The 12112-nt window shown below is 35.3% G+C and overlaps 1 protein-coding gene across 1 annotated transcript; it reads left to right on the forward strand.

The window, feature by feature from the left end:
* Positions 1–575: 575 nt before the first annotated feature.
* LOC132550961 (serine/threonine-protein kinase Nek8-like) lies at positions 576–11833 on the forward strand. The gene is made up of 17 exons (XM_060215061.1): positions 576–744; positions 1340–1545; positions 1876–1931; positions 2394–2570; positions 2985–3034; positions 3625–3706; positions 3956–4164; positions 4381–4445; positions 4910–5082; positions 5687–5828; positions 6400–6476; positions 6587–6704; positions 7176–7326; positions 7708–7865; positions 9297–9452; positions 9794–9949; positions 10577–11833. Exons 1-17 carry the CDS (start codon positions 698–700, stop codon positions 10612–10614), a joined length of 2061 nt encoding a protein of 686 aa, XP_060071044.1. The 5' UTR covers positions 576–697; the 3' UTR covers positions 10615–11833.
* The last annotated feature ends 279 nt before the right edge of the window (positions 11834–12112 follow it).

Below are 12112 nucleotides of genomic sequence, written 5' to 3' on the forward strand. Positions count from 1 at the left end.
TGTTTAAAAGAACTTTGGTGTTTCTATTTCAAATGACCCCGCATTTGAGTAACTAAATGATTACCCAACTATATCCCTCAAATACAGGACTATTGCCAATATCAGGCGTTGTGTCCAACATGTTTTTAAGGAGCAAAAATATCATATGATGTCGTGTTAAAGATAGTGATTCAAGTATTCTTTCTAGAAATCTCAGTACAATAGCCGCTGAGCGTATATGTGTTTCGAGTGTCATGTTCCGAGGATACATGGATAACCTGGCTAACGCCAGATGATGAAGCTGATGAATGCAAAACTGGAAGCTAATATTTGATTCAAATACTCGGGCAAAATTTCTGTTCATCATATTTTGACCAAAATTACTTACAAGTAATCGTGTTCGACAAAGAAAATCTCTTGAAAGACGCCTGGCAGCTTGAACACTTGCCATCTTACAACTCATGAAAAGTTGTTTTGCAGTTTTGCAAGGTGCCCGTGGAGCTGTTAATTGAGGATCTGCAAAACGTTTGAATGGTACGTCCCAGCGATGCAAGCGTTTTAATGATCTCTGTATTTACCGAAACCGGACGTCAACAACATTCAACATTGATGAACATCCGAGAGATGAAAACCATTTAGTCTAAATCACTGTTGTAATATGGGTTGATGAGTTTTGTATGGATAATCTGTTTCATAGTTATAGTAGACTTTTTTCATAATGGAGAAATATGAAAAAATTCGTGTCGTCGGAAGGGGAGCTTATGGGTAATAATACCTCATTAGAGCTAATGTTTCACTGTTTTAATGCACCGACTTTAACTAAAACTTTTGAACTTTAAACTTTGAAACAGGCTTATAGTCCGTGAACTTGCATATCTCTTTACAAAGAACAGTGTATACGATAAGTTAAATATGGACCTACATGTAAGATATTAAAAAGCAACAGGAATGGAAATTCAAAGTTTAACTGAAGAATTGAACATAGAACCTGGAAAAGGAGGACAAGCAACTACTCTGTTACAATATTTAAAGACAGTGATTTACTTAAAAGTTACATTCATATGCTTTCACTTTTTTGCAATGTTTTTAAAGAGTATGGGATGGAGAGCTAACAGAAAAGGAAAAATACAGAAACTCGTAAAATTTAACAATATTCCAATTTTGATATTCAAATATAAAATGGATGACTTTGTTATATATTATTTGTGATTGGCTTGATGTTAAAAGGAAAGTCCCAAAATCAGGATAATACAAAACATAAACAAACATAATGAGAAGTCAAGGATTTCAGGTGTAAAAAAATTTATCAAAATACAGTGAATACAAATATGAATAAAATATACATTTTTCTCACTTGCAGAATAGTCCATCTTTGTCGGAGGTTGGCAGACAAGAAGTTGGTGATCATCAAGCAGATTCCAGTGGAACAGATGACCAAAGAGGAACGGCAAGCTGCTCTGAATGAGGTCAAAGTCCTTTCTATGCTGTCACATCCAAACATCATACAGTACTTTGAGAATTTTCTTGAAGACAAGGCCCTTATGATTGCCATGGAGTATGCTCAAGGTTTGAATTTAGAAATCATACTTTTTTTATTTTCAGTCTGAAGAATTTAGTAGAATTTAGAAGTTAGATTTCTGCTAAGACAGTATGGTAATTGGTACTTTCTGATTTAAAAGATTTTTCATAGAAAATAAACACTGCATTTTGCAAGACTGGATCATTTTGAAGTAAACTTTAATTTGTAATACATGTTTAGCAATAATATGATGTTGGAAAAGCCAGTATGCAGTTATAATATGTTGGTTAAGACAGATTTCAATTAAGTAAGATGTCTGTAAAATGTTAGTGGAGACAGATTTCACTGTATACTCTGTTGACTGTACATGTTTATAGGTGGAACGCTGAGTGAAGTATTACAACAGAGGAACAATAACTTACTAGAAGAGGAGGTCTGTATAACCATCTATATACATTAAGAGCTACATGTAATCTATTATGATTCTATTTTAAATAACATAGTATAACTTATAATAAACATTTTCACAATTATCTATTGTTCTGTCTTACACAAATTATCCTGCTTCCATTCAAATGTATCCTCAGGTCATTTTCAATCTGTTGACTGTTAAAAATTTCTTAAAGGAAAATTAAATTAAATTAAAATTAAACTGAAATTAAATTTATCATTGCAAAGCCTTTTAACCATGAGAATTTCAGATACAGGAATTTATTTCTGAAATAATGGTTTTCATTTCTTGAGATGTTAAGTATACATTATTATAAATACTTACCTAACTATATTTGTTGATACATTTTATAAAGCACTCACTACATAATTGTATTCCACTGTTTGTAACTTCTGCCTTATGGTAGATACCTAGCAGATATCTAACAACAGTGTTATTACACAGGACATCCTGAAGTATTTTGCCCAGATGTTACTGTCCCTACAACATGTACACTCCAAGCAGATCTTACATCGGGACCTAAAGACTCAGAATATCCTGCTGGACAGGAGGAAGGAAGTGGTCAAGATTGGTGACTTTGGTATATCTAAAGTGCTCAGCAGCAAAAGCAAGGCATACACAGTAAGTATAGTGGCAAGAACTGCAAAACCATTTCTTTTTGTGGGGGATCTATTTTTGTTTGAATCTACTGTTTATCCACAAATTTATATGTCTGTGAAATAATAAACAGGTAAAAGTTGGAATAGATCACAAGATTTATCCATGAATCAATTCAAACAAAAACGTATATTTTTGGAAAACCACAAGATTTGAGCCTCATAGAAATATATGATATACAGTATATATGTAATTATGTTTCCACCCTTTGGTGTACTGCAGTTTTAATACAGTAGTTTTAGTCATAGTAGAAAAGATATTTTAACATGAACTACAAATTATGATTACCTATTTTCATTAGAGATCATTTTCAATAATATATGTTTTTTCCTTGAAATATTGCAGTCCGCTTCATATAACCACTGACTTCTTTTTCAGGTTGTTGGAACACCATGCTATATTTCTCCAGAACTTTGTGAAGGAAAACCGTATCCTTTCGTTTTTTTTTCATCATTGTTTGACTTTTATTCGACACTGCTTCAGTGCTTTATTAGGTCAGCTGACCAGAAGGGCTAGGATGACCTATATCCATTATGCTTCATCTGTCGTTGTGTGCTGTCCGCCACACGTAAACTTTCCATTCAAATGACTTCTTCTCAATAACAGAAAGGCCCAGGTGTTGGTATTTGGCTTGTAACATGCAGGGATGTAGTGCTACCAAGTTTGTTCATATTATTGACCTCGACCTATTTTTAAAGTCACTAGTACTGTCAAATATGTCAAAATCTTAAAATGACTTCTTTTCAATAACCTAAATACCAAGGGTGTTGATATTAGCCCTGTATTATCGTAAAAAGATCCAATTATATTTCAAGGAATTGAAATTTTGCGATTTGGATTTAAAAGGACATCAAATACAGGTGTGTCTCATTATTTTACAGGTTAAGAAAAAGGTGCAATAGAGATTGTAAGGTTTGTTTTAGGGCAAAAGAATTTTGCATGTTTCACACTGATGCCATTACACGGTAACCTAGATCTGGTTCACTCTAAAATCTTATTCAACCTTGACTTTGATAAGTTATAATCAAAAGAGTGACATCTGGGCACTGGGCTGTGTATTATATGAACTTGCCAGTCTCAAAAAGGCCTTCGAAGCAGCTGTAAGTTCTTAGGATCATTTGAATGAATGGTCTCAATGCTCTTTTGAGGCTGTTTTTGTTAAAAAAAAAAAATTCAATTCTGATGTCAAAATGTTAACACAGTCTGTCAATCAGTCAAATTAAAGTGGATTGAAAAATTTTGCATTCAACTTCAACTGCATTTTTTAAAAAATCTATTAAATTTATGAAAAGTACAAAGTTATACCCAAGGTTTTATTGTTATTTAAGATATTGATTTTAAATATTTAGAATCTCCCAGCTTTGATCCTGAAGATTATGCGTGGAACATTTGCACCAATTTCGGAGACATACAGTGAGGAATTGCGGTCCCTGATCTTAAGTATGCTTCATCTGGACCCAAACAAACGACCACACATCAATCAAATCATGGCCCAGCCAATTGTATCCAATGCCTTGCTTAACCTTCACACTGAAATGGGGAAGCTGCCATGTTCTAGGTAATAACAAGGATACGGGTAATTTGAAACCCTGTGTTATTAGAGTTGGTTTCTATTAGGTGCACAGGACCTCTTGATAACCTTGACCTGGTAATATGTTGTACACAGTCATATTTATCTATAGGATAAATTATCTTATAGTAAATATTTTAGTTTATTTATTTATTTTTTTTTTAAATGATATAGTGTAACCTAAAAGAGAATTTTTAATTTTAGAGTTCACCGACCAATGCCAACTCCAGCCATTAACCGTCCTCACCGAGGGAACAAGAGTTCCAGAGGTAAGTGCTGGTGCACAACACAACGGTTATTAAAACACCTTCATTCTGTTGGGTTATGTTTCCTTATCTGTACAAAAATAACATTATCTATTTCAAGCTGTATATCATGTTAATTGTAATAATATATGGTGATGTACTTGTAGTTACTAAAACTGTTATATTTCAAAGCTGTCAAGTCAGTCTAATATAGTTGTATACCTCTATGACTCATTTTTACTGGTAACTAATTTTACATTATGGTCCAACTTTCACTTTGAAGACAAATACAGATTAACTTAATATATAACCAAGATGGTTTAGATTCAGATAAAGACATCAGTTCGTTAAAACCTAAAACTTAAGCATCTAAATTTCCTACGGATGTGACTTTGTTTATAAAATATGTAATGCTGTTTTCTTATTTAAACTCCTTTTGTATTAGTTTATCGGAAAATAGTTGTACAATATAGTTCAACTTTCTTTAGACACTCTATCATCTAAACCGCCATCCATGAGCTCGGTCTACTGTTGGGGTAATGGGATGACATCTCCAGTGAAGCTACCCCTTCCCACCATCGACACACAAGTCACCCAGGTGTCCACTGGTCGCTCACAACGTGCTGCCATCACCAAAAATGGACGCTTATTTGTATGGGAGGTGAGAAAATGATGTAAAATACTGTGTATAAGATGTAATTTCTTAAATCCTTGCCATTTTTCTGATAATGGTGATAGGCTTAAACTATAGAGACATCACATAACTGGCTGCATTGCAGGAAAAACTTCTAAGAGATATTGTTACATGTCCATCTATCCTGTCCCATCCCATCCTGTCCCATCCTGTAACAAATCAATGGCATACCTGGGATTTGGTTCATATTTAGCCTATGTATCATAACATAACATTTTACACCTGATCAGATTCTAGTTTGCATAGGAATAAGGGTATATCAATGTCTTAAAGACATTTTCTAGTTTGCAGAAAGATTTGTACAAATTCGTTTTTCAGGAAATCACATTCATGCCAATTAATGTAAATTTGTTGAAAGACATTTCTGTTGCTGTGATGGGTTTAAAGAAGAGTACAAAATAACTCTTTTAAGAAGGGAAAGTTTGAAAATTAATTTTCCAAGGTCTGACAATGTTTGGATGAAGTGATTATGATATAGTGAATATTTGAGCATTATATTGATTTCTGTACAAGGGATTAACACCCTGTCTTGATAAAAGCAGTAAGTTATGTCTGTTTAATGTGTTTTTAGGCCTCCGTTGGAACAGATAATTTGATGCCAGGAGCAACTGAAGGTCAATCTCTAGGGTTCATCCCTCGGTATCTAGAGGGCCAGTCTGCTGTCAATCTACAGCATGTGTCGTGTGGAGACCTTTTCACGGCTTGTCTTACAGGTAATGTTCCACAAAGTCTATAAAAACAGATCAAATAATAAGTGCAGCCTTAATTAATCCCACAGATTATTGTAGTTGTAAATCATGAATCCTAGTGAACTATTGTCAAAGGTAAAATATGTTTCTCAGAAACCTTTAAAGCTGAATGTGAAATGTTAAAAATGTTATCCAGAGGGTTCAGATATCTGTCTGAATTACACAGAGGTTATCAGTTATTTTTTCACACTTTCCTACCATTTTTTCATGGAAGCTGTTGTTACAGACTGTACAACTCATCATTAATTGCTGATGAAATGCATGTAAAAACTTATCAAATTGTGACATAACACCACATACAACGATGACAACCACTATTGTGAATTTTGAATTTTTATTAGTGCTTGTCAGCTGTCTTTTTCAAAAGGTGGATTATTCGTCCCTGAGAAACTGGGGAATGCACCCTGTGAATGGTGTGAGAAAACTCAGAGATCTCCCTTATTTTACTGCAAATAATTTGGGAAATAAATAAAATGATAATACTAAATGTTAGAGTATGTCTTTCTAGCTAACCATGAATCTTATATTGCTGTAGATCGAGGAATCTTGATGACTTTTGGAAGTGGGGCTAATGGGTGCCTAGGTCATGGAAACTATAATGATGTTGTACAGGTAAGATGGAAATTGTGACTTTGTAAGGTAGAATGTGACAAAAACATACAAGTTATTAGAATGTCTCATTTATAAGGTGATAATGAATGTTTTGTTATGATTGACAACAGGCAAAGATCGTAGAGTCCCTTCTAGGCTATGAGGTGGTGCAAGTGTCATGCGGTGCCACCCATGTACTAGCTGTGACCAATGAACATGAAGTGTTTGCCTGGGGCAGGGGTGATAATGGTAAGCTAATTTCATTTTAATGAAAATAGGACAGGATGTGTAAAGATGCTTTAGAGTAGATGTTACTCAATACCTTTTTGGTTATAACTGAATTCTCCCTTTATGGAAACTTTCACATATAAATTTCTTTTCAGTGCCTTTATCAATATCAGTAGAGATTTTTGCCAAAAGATGTTATTGTAATACATGTATTATGAAACATGCAATTAAAACTTAAACTTATTAACAGGCAATGACAAAACAATATCATTCTTTCCTATAACAGAATGCAATGCATGTTATTTCAATACATATTTCTGTTAAATGCTACTCTTGTAAATTTTCTTGTTAGTATCACATGATTCCTTTTGAACAGTACATGCCACTAAGAAAAATGTGTAAGCATTTCGCTATACCTTTTTTTTTTTTTTTTTACACTTTTGGTATATTTTTTCCACTGACCTTGACCTCATGTATGTGACCTTGATACAGGTCGTCTTGGCCTCGGTAGCCAGGACTCGTTCTCTACACCTCAGATGGTCTCTGTGCCAAAACCACACCATCCATCCTCTGTTCACTGTGGTATGGATTGCTCAATGATCCTAACATTGGACAATAAACTTCTGTGTTCTGGCAGCAACAGGTAAACACCTTATCTAGTTTTAAAAGTTGAAAACTTATTTAACAGTTATGATAATGATTTCATTCTCTCAAGACAAGGAATCATATTGTCAAACTCTGTAACTGTAAGACAAATATTTTTCAAGTATTGATTAAACCTCGTTAATGTTAGCTGCAAAGAGATTGATTCGTTTTCCCACATCTTGTTCTCTGGGTGTGAAGATCATTGAACATTGAAAATCAGAAATAAAGAGTCCCTTCGTTAATTTTTCTGCAGAAAATATTAACCATAGTATTAATAGAAAAAATTTTCAGTACAATATCAATGTTGACATTTTTCCCGCAACAATTGTTTTGTTACTAAATTTCAACTTTTATCGTCATGTGACTATGATTATTTCAGATACAACAAGTTAGGCCTCGATGAGATAGGACCTGATGGTACCTGTTCTAAAGTGGTAGAAGATATTTACAACTTCATGAGCATCACATCACATCCCATCAATGAGATGGCAGTAAAGATGGTGGCATTAGGGACATCGCACACTGGTGTTGTAACATGTGAGTATTGGATGTTGTAGAATCAAAAGAATCTTTCACTCCGATTGGAGATGAGATAGGACCTCAGCTTGAGGGAAAAAATTATTAGATTAATAAACATTTGACTTGCTGAGTATTTGCAACTTTTAATGATTTCTTCTTGAGGGTTGAGATCACACTATCTCACATGCGAAGGGTTGAATGATTATTTTTCTCTTACTCTGCTGACCTCTTTGAGTGTGTGATTTTTGTTGTCCAAGTGCTTCACATCGTTTGCTGTGACATCATTTATATACAAAAGGGTCCTTGAACTCTTACTGTGATATCATACCATTGTCCTGACAGGGGAATGCCCCCTCTTATCCCTTTGGTGAGACAAGGAAATCTCACTCAGGTAAAAAGTGTGGAAATACCTGTTCAAGGCAAGAGCAATACTTTTCTGGGGTAAGAGAAATACTTGTCCAGGGTAAGAGAAATACCTGTCCAGGGTAAGCGAAATACCTGTCCAGGATAAGAGAAATTCCTGTCCAGGGCAAGAGAAATACCTGTCCAGGGTAAGAGAAATACCTGTCCAGGGTAAGAGAAATACCTGTCCAGGATAAGAGAAATACCTGTCCAGGGTAAGAGAAATACCTGTCCAGGATAAGAGAAATACCTGTCCAGGGTAAGAGAAATACCTGTCCAGGATAAGAGAAATTCCTGTCCAGGGCAAGAGAAATACCTGTCCAGGGTAAGAGAAATACCTGTCCAGAGTAAGAGAAATACCTGTCCAGGGTAAGCGAAATACCTGTCCAGGGTAAGCGAAATACCTGTCCAGAGTAAGAGAAATACCTGTCCAGGGTAAGAGAAATACCTGTCCAGGATAAGAGAAATTCCTGTCCAGGGCAAGAGAAATACCTGTCCAGGGTAAGAGAAATACCTGTCCAGAGTAAGAGAAATACCTGTCCAGGGTAAGAGAAATACCTGTCCAGGGTAAGAGAAATACTTGTCCAGAGTTGGAGAAATACTTGTCCAGGGTAAGAGATATACCTGTCCAGGGCAAGAGAAATACCTGTCCAGGGTAAGAGAAATACCTGTCCAGGATAAGAGAAATACCTGTCCAGGGTAAGAGAAATACCTGTCCAGGATAAGAGAAATACCTGTCCAGGATAAGAGAAATATCTGTCCAGGGTAAGAGAAATACCTGTCCAGGGTAAGAGAAATACCTGTCCAGGATAAGAGAAATATCTGTCCAGGGTAAGAGAAATACCTGTCCAGGGTAAGAGAAATACCTGTCCAGGATAAGAGAAATACCTGTCCAGGGTAAGAGGTGTATAGATATATGTTTATTTGCTTTGCTCCTTTTGTATCAATTGCTTTGATTATACAGTTATGATTTACTGATAAAAATACTTCGAAAAATAATATATTGACTTCAGTGTATGTTTGTATTTGCTAATTGTATTTCGACAGTGGAGGGTCAGTGCTATGTGTTCGGGTCGAATCAGTTTGGACAGCTTGGAAATTCGGAGGGCACAAATCGCCAGATACAGTTAGTACGAGCTCTCCTAAACCAGAAGGTGACAAAGGTAGCATGTGGGGATACATTCACAGTAGCAAGTGTTGAAGGTAAGCAACTTTTTTAAAATTTTGAATGCAGATGAAATTTTAAGTATCAACAAGTGTTCCTAATTAACATGAGCTGTTTTTCATTTCCATTTCTTTTATTTTTAATCACATTTGTATTTATAATCATTCTCAGTAATTAGTCGGTGACATTGAAACCTTATTCATGAGAGTCAATACCTATTTATTCCAACAGATGTTCCATAATAACATACAGTTTCCAGATTATGATAAGAATATACATGTAAAATGAATACTATGATGGTATATCCTTGTTGTGGAGACTCTGTCGAAGGAGAGTTATGATCTTAGATGAACTGTTGATAGTAATTATTTATCAACAGGTGGAGAGGTTTACTCATGGGGGAACAGTGCCAGGGGACGACTAGGACGATCAGAAACCGACTCTACACCAAAAAAAGTCAATCTTTCCCCAGATGAACTCTTCTCAGTCGTATCAATATCCTGTAACCATGGAAACACATTACTGGCGACCAGACGTAAGTTAAACCTTGTATACTCAGAGATTCAGTATGAAGACTGGTTATATACCCTGTGTATTGAGATTTTTCTATCATGATTCTTTCCTACTTCGATCCCCCCATCCCTCTCTCACCTGTAGTTTTATCTTCATTAGAGTAAGTAATTCTTATATTCTTTGCATCAGAGTATAAAAGGTTAACAGTTTGTAATTAAGATATAGGTGTCATTCTAAGGTGAAGAAATTTCCACTATCGTACTTTTTGTGACTGTATTATGTCATGTAACTTCCAAGTTTTTAGGTTTATGACCCTACCATCTATTTTTTTACTACAACATCGCTGTCAACAGTTCCCATCATTTCTAGATTGTGTAGTTTATGCATGTAAGAAGCAATATACACTGTAGTCTATATCACTTCAGTTGTGGTTTTGAGATCACAATAAAAAGATATTTAAATAACATAACATTTAGGCAGCATCCCTTTGTATTGTAGGTAACAGCTTAACATACTTTGTAGATGCCACAAATGATCGTGCAATTCCTTATGAATAGAAACAGAAAGTAATATAGGTGATGATGATTGACAATTCATATTTTGTATTAATTCATTCATAAATGGTATTTATTTACTTGTATAATTTCAGCTGTTCAAAGAACTGACAGCCCCTCAATGGAATCATGACATCTTCGCATTTAGGAAGTGTCACTATAGCTTCTGTATAAAATGAGTCCCTCCATACAGCAATTTTGTCAGTGTACAAATACACCATCCATACATGCTATGTTACCTGTGTATAAGGACCATCCCTTCATGAAGCATTGCTGGCAGTGTACAAGGACCTTCCCTTTATGCAATGCTGCCTGTGTATCAGGACCGTCCCTCCATGGAGCAAATGCTGTCTGTATATAAGGAACGTCCGTCCATGCCATAGCCTGTGTACAAGGACTATCCCTTAAAGGAGCATTGCTGCCTGTGTATAAGGACCATCCCTTTATAGAACATTGCTGTCTGTGTATAGGGACTGTAAGGACTATCCCTTTATAAAACATTGCTGCCTGTGTATAAGGACCATCCCTTTATAAACTATTGCTGCCTGTGTATAAGGACCATCCCTTTATAGAACATTGCTGCCTGTGTATAAGGACCGTAAGGACTATCCCTTTATAAAACATTGCTGCCTGTTTATAAGGACCATCTCATTATAAAACATTGCTGTCTGTGTATAAGGACTGATCCTTCATGGAGCAGTGCTGCCTGTTGACATCCTCTACTGTAATTTCTGTCCACAGAACAATGATCAGCTTCCAATGGAGGAATAACATCTTTCTACAAACTGATTGTCTATAACAATACCTTTGTATTTCAACCGTCCATATTAATACCTTTGTATTACAACCGTCCATAACAATACCTTTGTATTACAACAGTCTATAACAATACCTTTGTATTACAACCGTCCATAACAATACCTTTGTATTACAACAGTCTATAACAATACCTTTGTATTACAACCGTCCATAACAATACCTTTGTATTACAACCGTCCATAACAATACCTTTGTATTACAACCGTCCATAACAATACCCTTGTATTACAACCGTCCATAACAATACCCTTGTATTACAACCGTTCATAACAATACCCTTGTATTACAACCGTCCATAACAATACCCTTGTATTACAACCAATTCTCAGTGTAACATGTAGTACACACTGTCCCTCCATGGAATTGTGATGAATTTTGATACTAGAAAGTAATGTTTTTAGAAGCTGAAGTATTTTGTCTGCTTTATTATGTACTTGCTTTATGTATTCATAGACCATTGATCATGTATCATTGACTGGCATCTACGCAGATCCGTCCTCAATCTCACTGTGATAAAAAAGATGTACTGAAAACTACAAGTCTTCATTGTTTATTTGTATTGAAGGTCTTTCCATGACTATTGAGGATAACTCATATTATAATACAAATGTACAGGGAATGTCAGTCCCTTGACAGTGGCAGGATAAAATCATCTGCATTTTACTCGAGTGGGTCACTTACACTGCTCAGGATGGTAATCTTTTCAGGAACACCAATTCTCATAGTACTTTTCAACAGTCTTTTCTTTGTTTATATTATGCCCATTTGAATCCTGTTATGTGTGTGAATTATGACTTTGTTCTTATCTCAGT

Source organism: Ylistrum balloti, unplaced genomic scaffold (assembly GCF_031769215.1).
Source record: "Ylistrum balloti isolate Yb309-2 unplaced genomic scaffold, AGI_CSIRO_Ybal_v1 Utg370160, whole genome shotgun sequence".
NCBI lineage: Eukaryota > Metazoa > Mollusca > Bivalvia > Pectinida > Pectinidae > Ylistrum > Ylistrum balloti.

Coding starts and splice junctions, on each gene's coding strand:
- LOC132550961 (XM_060215061.1), top strand. CDS start 698: ATGGAGAAATATGAAAAAATTCGTGTCGTCGGAAGGGGAGCTTATGG. Junction 3,707..3,955: donor AAAAGGCCTTCGAAGCAGCT/GTAAGTTCTTAG, acceptor TTAAATATTTAG/AATCTCCCAGCTTTGATCCT. Junction 6,477..6,586: donor ACTATAATGATGTTGTACAG/GTAAGATGGAAA, acceptor GATTGACAACAG/GCAAAGATCGTAGAGTCCCT.